General features: G+C 40.4%; 1 protein-coding gene across 1 annotated transcript in view; it reads left to right on the top strand.

Moving 5' to 3' along the window:
- Positions 1–19,445, top strand: part of Epm2a (EPM2A glucan phosphatase, laforin) — a 113,453-nt gene that overhangs the window by 56,235 nt on the left and 37,773 nt on the right. The window contains exon 2 of the mRNA XM_032894979.1: positions 1,830–2,004. Coding sequence (XP_032750870.1) covers positions 1,830–2,004 — 175 coding nt within the window. The remainder of the gene's footprint in view (positions 1–1,829; positions 2,005–19,445) is intronic.

The raw sequence follows: 19,445 nt of genomic DNA, 5'->3' as shown, positions 1-19,445 counted from the left end.
CCTAAGAATCCACCCGTCTCTATCCCACAGCTCTGGGTTTACAAAATGGCTACTGAGCCAGCTTGTTCTATGAGCTCTCGGGATCGAATGTGGGTCGTCACACTTTACTGGCTGTTTGGCCAGACTTCTGGATTCTCAGCTTCATTACTCCAGAGTTCATTTTTCCTCTAATCTGAGAGTCATTTCAGGATAAAAGTGTGGTCTCATTACACGACTGCTTAAAACTGTTTGGAAATCCTTACTGTGACCCTGAATACCACACTACCTGTCTCGAATATTTGCTGAAGAAGCAATAAACATCATTGTAGCATTTGCTGTTAAAATAGCAAAGCCATACTTACTTTTCTGTTGTATATTCTGGTAGGAGTTGAGTTGCTGGTCCATCTGAATATCATCCGCTAAGTATCAAATGACTTATTGGGACTGATGGTGCAGTGCCTTTTAGCTATCAAAAGAGAGGAATCTTGTCTAGGAAGATCAGTTTTTTATTTATTGAGAGAGTAGTTCTATATTCTAAAGAATCAGCGACTAGTTAAAGAGTATTTCTAGACTTTATGCCAAGCAACTTTTTAAGACTGAAAGTAACAAGGGAGTCAAAATTTTTATATTCATAACTAACACAGTTTATTCCTACAAATCACAGACATTTGTTTTACTTATATAATAGATAGGATAAGGAGGAGATAATTCACACTGAGATGAACCTATAAGATCATAGGATGGACCTATAAGACGAACCTATAATACAGTTTGAATTTTATTTTTCATAGAAATAAAGGCTCGAGTGTCTTTATTTACCCTGTTATAATAAAGTGCTGTAGTCTGAGAGATTTAATAAACCAGAAACATAGTTCTCAGAGTTCTGAGAGTAGGTCAAAGCAGGAACAAGGCATATTCAGCATCTAGTGAAAGTTTACTTTCCCATTCCCTGATGGCATCTGCTTGGGTTCTCCCAAGGAGAAGAAATGGAGATGCTTCAACATGGAGCTCTGCTGGCAGTGCAAGCATTCAGCTCAACATGAGACCCTGGGGAAGAAGCAAGCATTCACGCCACAATATCTGGTGTAGCTGACCTTGGAAAGAACTGCAAAGTCGGCAAATGACGTCTTTAGAGACATGCTCTTCTCCTTCTCCCTTGCGCTGTGGCACTGGGAAGGAGGATCATGTGTCTTCTGTGCATGTGAAGGAGGCTAGGGGCAGCAGGAGGCATCAGGTGCTGCAGGGAGAGGGACCTGTTAGAGTCAGGTTACTAATCACAGGGAGTTTAGAAGTTCAGCAGGCTTAAGTAAACTAATCAACCTCTGCGATACTCAGTTTCCTCGTCTTTAAGTAAGACTAGTTCATGTTTCACCTGAGAATTAGATTGGCTGTGATCATATACTATTTAATATATTCATACCTAAATATTTACCGTTCGAGTTGGCACTAAGATACTTTGTTACTGACCTGAATTGCAATTTGCATACCATAAAGATAACATGGAATCCAAGCATAATAATGACTATGAAACCGTTTCAAATGGTTATTTGGCTATAAAAAGAGTCATAGCTTGTTGTAGGGTACTGAGAGAGTCCATGGAGTCCTGAAAGACTTAATAAGCATCTTTTTTTAAAAAAATTAAAACTCATGTACTTAGAAGGAACTCAGACACTATGATTTTTTATAAGTAACTTTATGAAGTCCAATTTTCTCAGACTGTAGCCAGTTTCATTTTGTAATTAAGCAGGCTTTGTGTTTATTTCTGTCTTACTACTAATTTTGTCCCAGTCATTTCGAGGCTGTCTAAGCAGAACAGTGACTTAATTGCTGTTTGTTATTTCTTGTTCTAGGAAATGGACCTCACCATGACCGATGCTGCACATATAATGAAAACAACTTGGTGGATGGTGTTTATTGTCTCCCAGTAGGACACTGGATTGAGGCCACTGGGCACACCAACGAAATGAAGCACACCACAGACTTCTATTTTAATATTGCAGGCCACCAAGCCATGCATTATTCAAGGTAAAAATAGTGCCACGTTTATAAGCTTCAAAATAGGGCAGAAGGCAGTGTTAGGACAATGGAAATATTTACCGAGTTCAAAACTGCAGTGCTTTGAGCAGATAAATTACAGTGTGTCCGTGCACGAGCTCTATCCGATCTCTGTGCGAAAGAGGTTTATAGAATTCTTTATTCCATGTAGATGCAGCTACCAGCATATTTAGACAGAACAGTAGTTAGCAAATCTACCGACTGGGTGGCTTTATTATAAAAATTGTTCTGATATATTCCTTATACTATAAGGAGACAAATGCTTGTGGTCTCCTTGTAAATCTTTTCTCAATTATAAGTGTGAAAAATAAGATGTAAGAATAGATTGTTACTTACTTATCATTCATTATTCCCTCCATTTTCTTCACTGTCACTTGACGGAAGTGATGTTAAACCACCTATGGCTCCTCTCTCCAGAACTCTAAAGACTGTGTATGTTCTTTATTTGTTAATGTATTGATTTCCCTAGATTCCAAGTGTGACTTTTAATCCTCATTTTTACTGTCCCTTACACTAATCTCTATCCCACAAATCAAAACATTTCCACTCTTTACTACCTTCATGAAAATTATATTCTATGATCTATCAGTTTTTGATCGCATCTCTTCATTTCCTACTTTGTAAGAGCATATTGTGTTTTGTGCCTTATCTCTTCCAACCCTATTTCCTGTGATTATTACTTTCATGTTTTTAAGATATATAGAACTTTTATTTAATATAGTGAAAGTGTCTTTTATATTCTAATTGATTAAAATGTAAAACCAATCTTCAAATATTAAATATTATTTACTGTTGAACGTAGAGTGACTATACCCACAGACAAAACAATTTTTTAAAGTATACTTTATTTTATGTGCATGGATATGTGGCCTGCAGGTATGTTTGTGTACTACATATGTGCTCAGTGCCTGAGGAGACCAGAAGAGAAAATTGCATCCCCAGAACTGGGGTTACAGACAGTTGTGAGCTGCTATAGGGGTGCTGGGAATAAAACCTGGATCCACTTGAAGAGCATCCAGTTCTTTTAGCCACTGAGCCATTTCTCCAACCTCTTTCAGTGTGTTCTAGGAAACGTATTGTTTTAGGTAAGACCTCACGAGAGAAAGGAACTAGACAAAGACTACATTCTTCAAAGTGCGAGAGCATTGCTATTCTTTTTGAACATACTCCCTTTCAAATTCATGTTTGATGTTAGTTTGCTGGATTGCACACGTGGCGTGAGAGAGACGGGTTATGCATTAGTCATGAATGTAAGGCCCAAGCAACACAGTTAAAGGTGCTGCCGTTCACCCAGAAGAGGATGATGGGGGGAGGGGGACATTTAAGGGGATGAGCATCTTTGGAATGCAGTTCCTCAGGCTTCCGTACAGATAGGCACACGCACATGTAAAGCTGTGTGTGAGGTGGGAAGGGATGGCGGTTCGTGCATTCAGCTTTGCCCTTAAACAGCGTGGTCTTACATTCAAGTCTATCTCATCAAATTCTTAGAGAACTTAATTTGCTGTCATATATCATAACATGTAAAGATGCATTTGTAGTTTGTATTATCCTCTAGTGTTTTTCATGGTTAAGTGTCAAAAACCAAACTAAGTAGAATACTAGGTGTGATTATTTTTTTAAATGTGGGGCTAGTGAAATGGATGAATGGGTAAAGACACCTACTGCCAAGACTGACAACGTGTGTTTAGTTCCCAGGACCCACATGTGGAAGGAAAGAACTGGCTTCTGCAAATTTGACTTTTCCACATGGGTTGCATGGGTGGGCTTGTGCAGCACGTGTGCATGTATGCACACACACACACACACACACACAAAACACAAAATAATTAACGAAATGTAAAAATAAGCAATATTTAATTATCAACACTACATTTCTGCATGGTGTGCGTGTGTGTGTGTGTGTGTGTGTGTGTGTGTGTGTGTGTATCCTTTCAAGTTCTGAGGACTTTAATTTGCAACATGTTGTTATCATGCACACAGTATTTGAAAACTCCTGTAGCTGACCCAAAGAGCTAGCAGTTTTGAATGAAGGATGCATATTTTCAAATATGTTCATACATTTTAGTTTAATTCACCTTAGATGTTCCAGCTACAACATACCTTCATTTTTAAACTAGACAAGATAAAATGTGCATCTAGTCTAAATGAGAAAACTATGTATTTCCTTATTAGTTTGAAACACCCGATTGATATATTTGCCACGTCCATTCGAGTATAATGTGTAAATTTATCTTAGCTTTTGAAGTAGATATGCTCATGTCAGGGAACATGCTTGAGCAGATGTAATAATGTATACATTAATACTAATCTAAGAGTGTGCAAACACAAACTATCACCATTTAGTTTGATTATGAGAGGAGAATTATGTGTGGAATTCCTTTATGGTTGAAGTCAATTGTATCAAAATGACTTGTCAGAATCTATTACACGATTAGTCTTTCAGGAATACAAATACCTAACATTTGAAACAATCTATGGTAGGGTATATGGAAGCTTTGTTCACTCAGGAAGAGCTATGACGCAGCCCATGTTGAATACTAGGTTATCAACAGGTCTGCTCTCAATGGACTGATGATGCCATAGAAGAAGGCAGACATATACACATCTGTAATGTAGAGAGATTGTTGATGCAATGAAGTTTTATATGTGGCTTAGTAAGGAGCAGAAGATTTGAACTCAAAGAAATCCTTTTTAGGAAGGAGAACTTAAACTGGAATACAGAGATTGGGTTTGTCTTCCAGGACGGCATCTAGGAAGATAGGTCAAGTTGAGGAGAGTGGTGAGTGCACATGAACAGAGGGATGGTGGCCAATTCAAACGGCCAAATAGTTTTCAGCCAGGTCTCTTTGGAGGGCAAAGGAAGGATTTAATACTTAGCCTGGGCAACAAATTTAAACTTGGGAAACAAGGCAGCTGGTAGGCATTCCCCTTGGGGGGGGGTAAACATCCCAACACCCCTCACTATTCAGAGTCAGAGACTTTTATTTATCAACATTATATTTCTATCTTCAGGCTACACCTCTCCCTTCCATAGGACTTTCTTTTTTTTCATGCAAAAGAACTGATTGGCACTAAAGACACAGACAACTAATTTAATGAAACATTAGTGGTAAAGGGCTATCATTTCTGTTTCTTGAAAAGGTTTATTGCCAATTGAACACACTTCAAGAGACATAAATTAGCCTTAATGAACACAACACTTTAGACTCTTGACATGTTACAATTTAGAAAATGTATTGTAAAAAGCCTGCTTGTACTTCGCTGGCCTTTGCTTTAGAAAAGAAAAAAAAATTCATAGCAATTTCGAAACTGAGTTATTTTTAACAACACGTAACTTTGTATAATTTAAAATACTGGTTTTATTTGATGTGTTTTAAACGATGAGATTAATTACTCTGAGGCAGAAGAAAGGATCGATTTGCAATCTATTTTCTCTTTTCATTTTTAGTTTCTCCTGGGTAACCTGGGGATCATTCCGTAAAATCCCTGCAACCTAAAATGACTACTTCACATCTGCTTTTCTGGCTTCAGGTCCAGGACCAAGTGTTGCATCTCCAAGTGATTCTGTTCTTCACTCGTGTGACCCTAGAAGCCATGTTTACAAATACACATCCTATGGCCGGCATGCAGCTGTCTTTATTAAGTATGCAATATTACAGAATAATATTTTTATACTATTCATGTTTATAATAACATTTTTGCAAGAATGCCTATTCTGGAATGAATAGAAATGAGGTACAAAATTCTGAATGTCCCCATAATGGATCGTGTTTGCACTTATTCAGTAGTCCAAAAGCAAAATATTATTAGCCAAAGGAGGACAACCAGTTTCAACTGGTATCTGTATCTGGTCGAATGATTTGAGATTCTTTATAGTTTAAAATGAGATTACAGCTGTCCACACTCAGAGGAAGGGGAAACAGCATGCTTCTCCTGATTGCTGGGGCTGGGGGGTGCTTGCTAATGAGTTTTAACCAGGTGTGTGGGATTTCTTTCAGGGTTCCCTTTTCCTATTTACATATAGTACTGTTCATATTTTGTATGACCAGTTATTGACAGATGTCCTTTTCTTCCTTAGATTTGAAACTATATTTCATTTAAAACATTTAAATAGAATGTTTTACATGATACATTTACATTATAGTTATGCTGGGGTAATTAATTTGCAACGTCACGTGAGAGGAAACATATTAGCCAGGGAAGGTCCTAAATTGGCATCACTAAAGCCCACGAAGACACCAGTTCTTGTTGATGATGCCGTCATGTCACCAGCGCGATTATAAAAGAAGCATCTGGATCCTCGCTGTCTCGTGCGTTATCCACGGCAGCGGCATTTAAGTTGTGATTTGGTATTGTCTTCAAATGTCTCGGATTGGTGGCGAATGAAAGGGGATGGAAAGAAGCGTGCGCGCTTGTCAGCTGTGAGGTCAGGTCTAGAAGAATGGCGGCGAGCTGGGGATTCTCTTATCATAAAGGAGCAAGGAAATTAGTTTCGCGAGGCATTACGTGAGTAAAGTCTGAGTAGCGAAGTTACGGTCGCCTGTGAACTTTCTGACGAGGCAGTGGGAGATGAGATGAGGGCGTACACAGTCAGAGAAAGTGACAGAACATGAGAGTCATGGTGCTGATGAAACGATCCCACAGAATGGGAGAAAGTGATTAAGAGGAGAAGGGGGAAGGGAAACAGACACAGAATTTTTGTGCAGTGACAGAGTCCAGACTCCAGGAGAACAGGTGGCTCCTCCACGGCCTTGGGAGGAGGAAGCGGCCTTGGGAGGAGGAAGCAGAGAGTTTGGGCTTGGGTGCAGCAGATTGCTGGAAGTCGGAGCAAGTAGAAGCGCACAGTCTGCTCACCTCCAGCTTTCTCAGTGGAATACGAAGCCCCGTCCTAGGGTGGGGCGAGAGGCGAGTCTTACTAAACATGAGCCATAGACGGAGTGACCGATGGGGTGTAAACACATTGACTCGTAAATTTCAAGTTGAACAAGATGCTCCCAATTCCATCATCACAGTCCTATGACGACCAAGGAAGAGTTATCCTCTCAGATTGCATGATTACAGAAGGCAGACCGAGTATTTTTAGCCAGCTGAGGCAGTCTTTGGGTTTCTGACTAACTCCACTGAGAGAGACCTCAGGGTTCATGTGCACTCATCAGTAGTCCTCAGCCAGAATAACAGCTATTTACAGCCGGTGAGTTTTGTAGGTCCATCTGCTAATCCCAGGAAAACGAGTCAAACGCTGCTAGTTGGTGAAGAAAGAGTAGATGGTAGGATGCCATGGTATCACAAAATTGGAAGTTGTGCACTTGGGTACAGAAGTGGACTTGGACACCAGAGCTTCAGCTTTCAAAATACCCTTGTATGGGTTTGTCTAATATTGTTTGCCATTGTATCCATGAGGGAATCTCAAGTTTAAAGCATAGTTATGATTGTATAGATCTCATGTATATTGTGTTAGGAGATATAAATGCTACAGCTTAACAATATAGTCATATTTATATGGTATCAAAGGTGCATTTTACTCCATATAAAGATTTCCTCATAGGAAGCAGGTAGATACTCTCAGAATAGAGCGATGTGGCGGGTTCTCTTTTCACCCAAATGGATAGCACACAAGGGATACTTGGAGTCCTTCAGTGCTGTGTAACTTGTAAAAACAAAGAAATAGAAGCACCCTCCAGCCTGTGCACTGTGATTAACTAGTTAGTTCACACCTCAACAGTGAGCGATCAGAGGTTTGAGCGGCTGGTGGGCTGCAGAATGCAGACATGTATTTGTAAAACTTTACGTACGAAGACACTGCTATGTGCTACATTTGTGCCTGTTCTGTATCCTCCTTCCAGTTCCAGTTCCCCGCCATTCTCTGTATTTCACCCACTGTCTCTCTGGCCCTTACTCTGTTTTCTCTCCTTCCATAACCATGCCATCTCTACTTCGTCTGCCCTGCCTTGTCTTTTCCCGACTTCTCTTTTAGATCATGTTTTAGTCGATTTAATTGTCAACTTTACACTTCCTTGACTCTAGGCCCCTGAGTCATCGGATGATGTAAAATCAGTTGAGGAACTGCCTGTGATTATCAGGCCATATCTGTCTTGATAGGCAACTGAGGAAGAAGGGCCCATTCCACTCTGGACAGTGTAAGGCTTTGGACAGCCACCTGAGCTAAGAGCAAGCCTGTGCACTAGCCAGGAAGTAAGCAGTGTCCCTCCATGCTCCCTGTCCTGGACTGCGACCTGAAAGTGTAAGCCAAATGCACCATGTCCCGTCCTAAATTGTTCTGGTTCAGACTCTTTATTAGAGCAGCATGCAGTAAGCTGAAACCCACCCCTTCTTTTATTGTGTGCTCGATACTCTGTCACTGAAGACACAGTATGGGAATGAGCTTCCTATCTGAGCACAGCTTTAGAATGCTTTGTGCTTTCTGGTCTTGATGGGGCAGTTGGGTGACTTGGGGCCGTTTTCACTTCCTTCAGTGTGTGGGTATCTTCTGAGTGCCTACCGTTCTTTAGACGTTAGGTATGAGAGATACCTGTTCTGTCTCCTAAGCTAGTGGTCTCATGGTAGAGGCATGTGAAATAGACATTTCTATGAGAGTATTAATGTAGTCAAGTTCCTTTTCATGGCTCTGTGAACTTTCCTCAGTATGTTTTCTTTAAGTGGCCCCACCGTATCAAGGTCTTGGAGTCTTGTTTAAGTCTTACTACATTAGCAATGTGACTTTGCTTTCAAAAATATATTTAATATTTAATAGCCAGAAGTTTTTTTTTTAAATGAAGATATCGTGTTAATTAAAATTTTATGAAATGAGGAACTTCATAAAAGTTTTATTTATCCCACATTCCTATTTTCTTGCCCTAACAAAGTATTTTTAGTAATTATAATATTGAAGGACAGAAAAAGGCTTCTAGGTAACTATAATTCTATCAAACTTATGCCTGAGGCTCTTATTGCTTAAAAAAGTGACATTTAAAACATTGTTGAGAATCAAATTTTGCCTCATAAAATGCCAGGGTATATAGTTTATACAATAGTTTAATTCTTCCTCTTCTGTGGTGTGTAGTTTTTGCTACCCCGCTTTAAGCTCCAGTTGAACCCTACTACTAGCCCCACCCAGGTTCCTTCAGATTGATGAAACACACACACTCACACACACACACACACACACACACACCACACACACACACACACACACACACACACACATCACACACACACACACACACACACGTGCACACACACACACACACGCACACACACACACTCACACACATACACACACACACACACACACACACACTCACACACACACGTGCACACACGTGGCACACACACACACACACACACACACACACACACACACACACACACACAAGCTTATTTTTGTTTGATGTGCTTTTGCTGCCTTAGCTCAATGGTCAGACTTCCTTGGCTATTTTCTTTTCAGTCCCAGCTCAGCACTCTAAATCTGCTCTCAGAACAGTTGGTCTCTAATCTCCAGCCTGCTACCCCAGGCCTCCTAAGCATGAGTAAAACTTTTCCTCCACCCAGCATCCGCTAGCTTGCCTGTGGGAAAACTGGAAGTCCCACCTATTCCACCCAGATCACTGGCCGCTAGCATCATTATTGGTCGATCAAGAACCAATTGGGGAACAAGATTTTCAGGGATCACATGTGGATTCCCAATCAGAGCATCAGAAATACTTCTACGCCCTTCAGTCCATCTTCTCTGCGTTGTACGAAGGCTGCCTTGCTGTATGTAGAAAGATTGCTTGGATAATTACCTTAGATACCACCTATTCATCCAGTGCAAATCTTAGCAGAGTTAGTAGTTTTTAAAGTGTATGTATGTATGTATGTTTATGAGATAGTAACAGTTTAAAAGAAATCACCAATATTAATTTATTGTGTCTGCCACATGCCCATTGGAAGTGTTTGAATTACTTAAGGTCTCTTGTGTTGGTAGTTTTTAAACACACCCAACTTCACAATGTAAAAACTTGTCTGGGAATTTGTATGGGAAACCAAGCCTAGAGACCAGGATTTCTAAACGCAGTAGAAAATGGAGCCTGAGATGGTTAGCCTTAACTGCTGACCTGACGGGATCTAGAATGACCTAGAAAGTAACCTTCCAGAGGTGTATGTAGGGAACTTCCTGGTTTGGTGTACCTGAGATGTAGTGGCCCACCCTAAGTGTGGGTCCTGTCCCATGGCCTGGGGCTCTAGACCGTATTAGAAAGAGATATGGAGCAGCATGAACATTCATCTTTTTCTGTGTCCTGACTATGGGTAAAATGTGAGCTTCATGGTCTTGTTACTACGCCTTGGCCACCATGATGGACAGTACTGTTTCTCACCCTCAAACTGTGAGTTACTTTCCTCAGATCCACAAAAAAGATAACCAATACGGAGATTTAAAAAAATCATCTCGAGCCCACTGGCATGGTCAAGAACTGCCATTGTGTTTCTGTTGCTATGACCACTTTGGATGCTCGGGTAGTGTGTTGAGGTCTTATCTGAAGCATGTTTTCTCACAGTAGAATAATATTTAGCCACAAAAGAACAGTATCCTGCCACTTGCAAAGCAACAGACGGCACCATATCATAGGAGGTGATACTAAGTAACGTAAGTCAGTTGCACAAAGGTTAATTCCATGTGACTTCCCTCATGATAGAATATTTTAAAAAAGCATCTAGACTCTATAAAAGACAGTGCTGGAGGTTGGGAAGTACATGGGAGACTAGAGAGCTAGAATTAAAAACTAATATATGGAGTAAGTTCCCAATGGTTCAGTCCATCTCTAGTAAATGACAAGGCGATGTTCAAAGGTTCCAAACACGAAGTAGGAGATAAAAACACTAATCACGGCTTTATTAGTGCACATTGTATGTATGTATGGGGATAACACGCTACTACACAAAGAAGTTTTCATGTCTTAATCAACAGATTTTAAAACTGTAAGAAGACGAAAATATTAACTAACCTCCCTCATTACGCTGTGAATGTGGCTCATGCAATAACACACTGTACCCTAAAATAAATGTTAAAAGTTCAATTGACATTAATTCAATTATACATAAAAAGTAATTTAGTATTTTGAAATTAGAAAGCCATTGCAATTTTCTACTTCTTTAACAAAGTAGAATTTCCTATGTATTTAACTTGGAAAACAACCCAATAAGGAGCATGTTATCTTAGTCTAGATTTTTTTATTGCTTAATTATGAATTGAATTTTAATGACAGCAGCACAATATTCATCTGAAATTCAATGAGCTAAACCATTGTGAGATAAGACCAAAATAAGATATCTTGTTTATATCTTAAATGAAAGGAACAAGAAGGACATCTGTCAGGGCTTTTGTTTTTAGAGAGATCAGTGAAATCAACTGGCTCTCTGACTGGAAATGGTGTAGAGAGTAAAGGCAACATGGAGAAGTGAGATTAGGAGGAAAAGCCATCCTTTGTGATATAAATGGTGAGTGCAAACTACATATCCTCATTAAAAATAAGAAGGCCCTGGATTTAAAAAATGCTCTAGAGTGCAGAACGGGTTAGTCATCTAATGGAACATATCTATAATTAAAATGCAAAATAAAGAGAGGGTAAAATGGGGCTCTGTGCTTGGACAGATGCAAGCAGAACTTACTACCCAAATTTGGTTTGTAGTATTTTGTCTCCTTCACTGAAATAATTTCTTTAACAAATTTAAGATATTTTGTCTTGAGCTGGCTTCTCACTTAATGCCAATGGACTTTGGGGGAAGGGAGAATAAAAATAATAAACATAGGTATCATACAAGTAGTGTACACAGAAAAAAAATCCAGGAAGTGAATTTTTATTCCAGACACTCCTGGGAATAAAAAACTGTTATGTGCTAAGCTGATGGGAATCAGTTTTATCATCGCAGGACAAGGTTGAAGGTCAGTCCAAAGAGATGTATTATGTGAGAATCCGTCCTGTCTGAGTACAGACCCTGGGATGGGGGTCGTAAATCTTCTATAGTTTTAAGACCAAACTGCCGATCTTCCGATTAAAGCATGAAATTGGCTCTCAAAATGACTTCAAGATTCTAACAGAAGACTGTCCTATCTTCCTACAGTGCTAATTCAAATCTGCTCTGTGACAGTCTCAGACCCCAACTGTCTGGACAGAGTCCTACAGAAATGCCATGTGTAGGGAGTCAGATCCACTATAAGGGATCAAGTCAACAGAAGGCACTAGACTTGGAAAGGGGACACAGGAGAAAGCAACACCCAGGAAGAGAAGCTGAATAAGTGCAAAAAATGTTAGAATAAATTCTGGAAATAGGGTCGGAGGGAATAGTCCCTGCAAAAGGAAATGCCAACATGTTGGTTTGCTTATTATCTTTTCTCTTAGTTGTCTAGTTGATTCTGAACTTCGTGAAATTCTCTACAATGAGCCTTGCCTTTCTGGTGGCTTCGAAGACAAAATCTAGCCTTTCTATAAATGTAAGCTCTCAAACGTAAGAGCCACATGGACATTTTTCCTTAAACACTGCAATATCCTATCCTTCCCACTTTCATTCACAGGATTGGGCAGATCCCATGCTGCAGTGTCATCTAAGGAGTCTTCGAACGTCTTATGAATTAGAGGTTCTCTTGAGACTTCAAATATAGTATACGAATCCTAATAGTAAGGATGTGAAAGCGGGGCTGACTTGGGACGTGCTCAGTAGCCTTACAAATGTGACAGCAACATGTCGGCTGTTTTCCAGGGTTCAACATCATGTCATCACAGTAACCTGTTCTGTTATTGGCCAGGGACCTGTATCCCTGTCTTTATAACGAGGTTGGAGACCTCATTATAATTGTCTCATTCTCAATTGCTCCCACAGAACCACTGCCTCCATTTTGGTTACCTGACATGAAAGGTGACCAGTGGCCCACACCAACTTCCCCATGAAGAGGCTATGCACCATCTCGGTGCACAGTGCATGCCTGAATTCAGCTTCATCATTAGCCATTGCTTTCAATGCATTGGGCACCTAACTATTGCGCCTGTATCTGGGTTGAAGAGTGAAATCTGTGAAGGCTAGTGATTCACTGTCTATTTCCCTCCTCCGATGGGTTCCAAGCCTTTGAACTTAGTAGGAGGCCTTGTATGACAGAGTGGGGGAGATGAAAGCCAGATTGACACAGAGCTGGAGAGTTATCACCATGAAGGGCAATGATGACTTCTATTTTAATCTCCTAGGTTCTCAGAGTCTGCTTCTGCATGATGACAACAGGAGTGGGGTTTCAGAAAGGAGCAGCTATTATGAGTATGTAGTGGCCTAGATGTCTCAGACGACAAAGGTGCTTACTGCCAAGCCTAAAGACTTGAGTTCTAATCTCAGGACTGAGAGAGGGGGAGAACTCCAGAAAGTTGTCCTCTGATCACCACAGGCATTCGGTAGCCACATATATCCATACACATACCCATACAAATAAGTAAATAAGTGTAATTAAAACAAAATAATTTTCAGTGCCCGTGTTGACACTTCAGAGCAGGAAGTAACGAAGTAATTTATTATAAGAAAATTAGACCTATCATCCTAAACTTTCTCTTCAGTCTTCAGTCGTAAAGGGAGAGAAGGAAACACTTTTCAGATAGAACTGGTTTTTAGAGACGCATGAAGGCAATCTTGTTCCTTTGCTGGGCTCCAGAATATGGCTTGCGAGAGTTCTCTACATTGGTATTGAATAGCTTATCAATCTCAAATATCTTTTCCTACTTAAATGTAGTTTACTATGCCCGAAACTGTGCAAAAGAGCATTTGCTTTCCATTTCCATTGTGCATGTGTGTGTGTGTATGTGTGTGTATGTATATGACTTTTGCATGCATGTGTGTGTACATGTGTGCACATACATGTGGAGGGCTGTGGTTGATGTCTGGAATCATCCTTCTTTGGTATTGTATCCAGTTGGCCTTTATGTAGGTTCTAGGCATCTGAACTTAGGGCCTCATGTTTAGACAGCATTAGCTTTATAATTACTGAGTGTTTTCCCAGTAAAAATGTGTCTATGTTTCATACCTGTTTCCCTTCTGAGGAAGTTTTTTTTTTAATTGGATTTTTAAATTTGCATTTCAAATATTATCCCCTTTCCCATTTTCCCATCCATAAACCCCCATCCCAACCCCCCCCCTATTTCTATGAGGGTGTTCCCCCACCCACCCATTGCCACCTCCCCACCCTGACATTCCTCTACACTGGGGCATCGAGCCTTGGCAGAACTAAGGGCTTCTCCTTCCATTGGTGCCCAATAAGGCCATCCTCTGCTACACATGCAGCTGGAGACATAGGTCTGTTCACGTGTACTCTTTGGTTGGTGGTTTAGTCCCTAAGAGCTCTGGTTGGTTGGTATTATTGTTCTTATGGTATTGCAAATCCCTTCAGTTCCTTGAATCCTTTCTCTAACTCCTCCGATGGGGACCCCGTTCTCAGTTAAATGGTTTGCTTCAAGTATCTGTCTCTGTATTTGTCATGCTGTGACTGAACCTCTCAGGAGACAGCTAATCAGGCTCCTGTCAGCTTGCACTTCTTGGCATCAGCAATATTGTTCAGGTTTTGTGGCTGCATATATATGGGCTGGATCCCCAGGTGGGGCAGGCTCTGGATGGCCTTTCCTTCATTCTTTGCTCCAAACTTTGTCTCTGTATTTCCTCCTATGAATATTTTTGTTCCCCTTTCTAAGAAGGACTAAAGCATCCGCACTTTGGTCATCCTTCTTGAGCTTCATGTGGTCTGTGGATTGTATCTTGGGTAGTCTTGGGTGGATTGTATCTTTTGGGCTAATATCCACTTATCAGTGGGTGCATACTGTGTGTGTGTATGTGTGTGTGTGTGTGTATGTGTGTGTGTGTGTGTGTGTGTGTTTAGTGATTGGATTGTGTTACTCAGGATGGTATTTTCTAGTTCCATAATTTACCTATGAATTTCATGAAGTCATTGTTTTTAATAGCTAAGTAGTATTCCATTTTGTAAATGTACCACATTTTCTGTATCCATTCCTCTTTGAGGGACATCTGAGTTCTTTCCATCTTCTGGTTATTATAAAATAAGGCTGCTATGAACATAGTGGAGCACGTGTCCTTATTACATGTTGGAGCATCTTTTGGGTATATGCCCAGGAGTGGTATAGCTGGTTCCTCAGGTAGTACTATGTCTAATTTTCTGAGAAACCTCCAGAGTGGTTGTACCAGCTTGCAATTCCACCAAAATGGAGGAGTGTTCCTCTTTCTCCACATCCTCCCCAGCATCTGCTGTCACCTGAGTTTTTGATCTTAGCCATTCTGACCAATGTGAGGTAGAATCTCAGGGTTGTTTTGATTTACATTTCCCTGATGACTAAGGATGTTGAACAGTTCTTTAGGTTCTTCTCAGCCATTTGATATTCCTCAGTTGAGAATTCTTTGTTTGTCTCTATACCCCAGTTTTTAGTAAGGTTATTAGATTCTCTAGAATCTAACTTCTTGAGTTCTTTGTATATTTTGGATATTAGCCCTCTATCAGATGTAGGGTTGGTAAATATCTTTTCCCAATCTGTTGGTTGCCATTTTGTCCTAATGACAGTGTCCTTTGTCTTACAGAAGTTTTGCAGTTTTATGAAGTCCCATTTGTCGATTCTTGATCTTAAAGCATAAGCCATTGGTGTTCTGTTCAGGAAATTTTCTCCAGTGTTCATGTGTTTGAGGCTCTTCCCCACTTTCTCTCCTATTAGTTTGAGTGTATCTGGTTTGATGTGGAGGTCCTTGATCACTTGGAATTGAGCTTTGTACAAGGATATAAGAATGGATTGATTTGCATTCTTCTACATGCTGACATCCAGTTAAACCAGCACCATTGGTTGAAAATGCTATCTTTTTTCCATTGGATGGTTTTAGTTCCTTTGTCAAAGATCAAGTGACCATAGGTGTGTGGGTTTATTTTTGGGTCTTCAATTCTATTCCATTGATTTACCTGCCTGTCTCTGTACTAATACCATACAGTTTTTATCACTATTGCTCTGTAATACTGCTTGAGGTCAGGGGTGGCCATTCCTTGGAGAAGTTTGTTATGTACTAGGCAGAGGATGGCCACCTGTCAGTATCCAGTAATAATAACTGTTGGCAGAGAATCTCCAGTGAGGCCTTTTTGGTACACAGTACTTCCAATGTGGTGTGGCAGCTCGTGGCTGGAGGTGTGAAGTACGTTGTCACAGTTCGCCTTGGAGGGGACCCTTGGATGCTTGCAAGAGGTTTCCTCTGGTCCACTCTTCATGCCTTTTCCTTCCTTAGTAACTTTGTTTTGAATCTTACTAAACTCAGCCATGAACGCAAGGGCCCACTGCGAAACCTAGAGAATTACCGACACAGGATGTCAGCCCATTCAGGATGACTTAGTGAAAGGCCATAAATTATGTAGATTATAAAGAACAGAAATTTCTTCCTCCATTCTGGTGGCCGAGAAGCCTAAGGTCAAGGAACAAATAGATCGAGAGTCTGGTTGGGACCCAGTTTCTGGCTCATACACAGCTCTGTCCAGTCATGGAGACAGCGAGGGGGCGTGGTCAACTTGCTGCTTTATTAAGGCACTAATCCCATTCCTAAGGGGCTCTGCTTTCTGACCTAATCACATCACACGGGTTCCACTTCTTTACATTCCTGCAGTGGGGTTCATGATTTCAAGACATGAATGTTAAGGACTCGAGCACTCGTTCCACAAAAGCAGGGGTGACCTTGGGAAGCCCTGATATGTTCACTTTCTAGCAGCCAGGTCAGTGAGTGTCCTGAGCCCTCCCTGATGAGGACTGACACATTAGCAGAACACGCATGGCCATTAGCCAGTATCTTTACCTCGGTGGTACCTGGTCAGCTTATATGATTCCTGAATGTATGTGTACCTCTGCTGAGAGTGGAGTTTTTAAAATTTCTTTTTCTAATTCATTTCTAATGTTGTTGTTAAAAATGATGGCTCCGAGTTGAATTGCCAGGTTTGAATCTCTTCTTTAGTAGGATCTGGACAAGTTACTTAGTTATTGGCAATTATTAGGCAACAGTAACAATAAAATTTATAAAGTTGTTGCCTAGATTAAAAGTGATAAAATAGTAACGCTTTCCTCACCATTTGTTTTTACAGACTTCTAAATTGCTTTCTTTTAAAATTGCACTTTATATTCAAAGGCCTTGTTTTATAGAATGCTTAATTATTGTCATAAGAAGTATTAAAAACAAGCGCAAAAGTTATTTTATCTTCCAGAACTCATTATGGAAGCTCTTTCCTTGTCTCTGTAAAATATTTAAACAGATCAAAACAAAATCCATATACTCTTCCAGCAAATAGAACCCCAGCTTTCTAGACACAGAGCTTCCGCCATGGAACGTCATGAGGATTGAGTTTCATGCCAAGCAAATTCTTTCATAATCTTTGACTTCAATTGAGCCTTGCATGCTGTTAAATTTTAAGCCTTAATTTATAATTCTAGCATTAGGAATACTGAGGCAGGGGGATTTTGAGTGGCTATAGTGAGATATCTGTTGCAAACAAACATCTTAGATCTTAATTTATTTTTAAAGATTTATCGTGGGATATATATATATATATGTATATATATATATATATATATATATATGTATGTGTGTGTGTATGGATGTCCGTGTATGCGAGTGTAGGGACTCTTGGAGTTCAGAGGCATTGGATGACCCTGGAGCTGGTTGAATGATGTAGTGAGCTGGGAACTGAACTCATTTCTTCCTCAAGAGCAATACATGCTCTTAACTTCGGAGTCATCTCTCCAGTTCAACTTAATTTATTTTTATAAGCAGTAATTTACTAGCAAGCAAGTACTAAAAAAGAGAACATGTTCTAGCCATTTGTTTTGGACATTCCCAAATCGCTTTCATTTTAGTATGCATTTTATACTTAAAGACATTCGTTTATAATCATCTAGTAATTTTATGTTTACTAATACCTTTTAGGTGGGTATAACTAGCTGATAGATTATTTTAGTGTCATAAAATGCGCAGTTTAACCACACTATTTAACTTTTTTTTACGACATTACATTTTATTTATTTATATTTATTTATTTTTATCTTTTGAATATTCTTATTGGATTTTTTTATTTACATTTCAAATGCTATTCCCTTTCCTAGTTTCCTGTCCATAAGTCCCCCATCTCCTCCACCTCCCCTTCTTCTATGGGGTGTTCCCCTCCCCATCCATGCCCCCTTCCCGCTCCACTGATATTCCCTTACACTGGGGGTCCAACCTTGGCAGGACCAAGGGCTTCTCCATCCTTTAGTGTCCAACAAGGCCATCCTCTGCTACATATGCAGTTGAAGCCCTGGGTCCTCTTGTACTCTTGTATAGTCCATGTGTACTCTTTGGGTAGTGGTTTAGTCCCTGGGAACTCTGGTTGGCATTGTTGTTCTTATGGGGTTGCAAACCCCTTCAACTCTTTCAGTCCTTTCTCTAATTCCTCCAACAGGGGTCCGATTCTCAGTTCAATAGTTTGCTGCTAGCATTCACCTCTGTATTTGACATGCTCTGGCTGTGCCTCTCAGGAGACATCTATATCCGGTTCCTGTCAGCATGTACTTCTTAGCTTCATCAATCTTACCTTGTTTGGGTGGCTGTATATATATGGGCCACAGGTGGGGCAGGCTCTGAATGGCTGTTCCTTCAGTCTCTGCTCCAAACTTGGAAGGAGTGAAGCATCGGCACTTTGGTCATCCTTCTTGAGCTTTATATGCTCTGTGGATATCTTGGGTAATTTGAGCTTTTGGGCTAATATCCACTTATCAGTGAGTGCATACCATGTATGTTCTTTTGTGACTAGGCTGCCTCACTCAGGATGATATTTTCAAGTTCTATCCATTCGCCTATGAATTTCATGAAATCGTTCCCCCGGAGCTGGGGACCGAACCCAGGGCCTTGCGCTTGAAATCATTGTTTTTGATAGCTGAGTAGTACTGCATTGTGTAGATGTACCACATTTTCTGTATCCATTCTTCTGTTGAAAGACATCTGGGATCTTTCCAGCTTCTGGCTATTATAAATAAGGCTTCTATGAACATAGTGGAGCATGTGTCTTTGTTGTACATTGGAGCATCTTTTGGGTATATGCCCAGGAGAGGTATAGCTGGGTTGTCAGGTAGTGCAATGTCCAATTTTCTGAGGAACCTCCAGACTGATTTCCAGAGTGGTTGTACCAATTTGCAATCCCACCAACAATGGAGGAATTTTCCTCTTTCTCCACATCCTCCCCAGCATCTGTTGTCACCTGAGATTTTGATCTTAGTCATTCTGACTGATGTGAGGTGGAATCTCAGGGTTGTTTTGATTTGCATTTCCCTGATGACTAAGGATGTTGAGCATTTCTTTAGGTGCTTCAGAACCATACGATATTCCTCATTGAGAATTCTTTGTTT

The sequence above is a fragment of the Rattus rattus genome, chromosome 2 (assembly GCF_011064425.1).
Source record: "Rattus rattus isolate New Zealand chromosome 2, Rrattus_CSIRO_v1, whole genome shotgun sequence".
Taxonomy (NCBI): Eukaryota; Metazoa; Chordata; class Mammalia; order Rodentia; family Muridae; genus Rattus; species Rattus rattus.
Note: the sequence above shows the minus strand (reverse complement) of the source record. Positions and strands in the feature narration are given on the sequence as shown.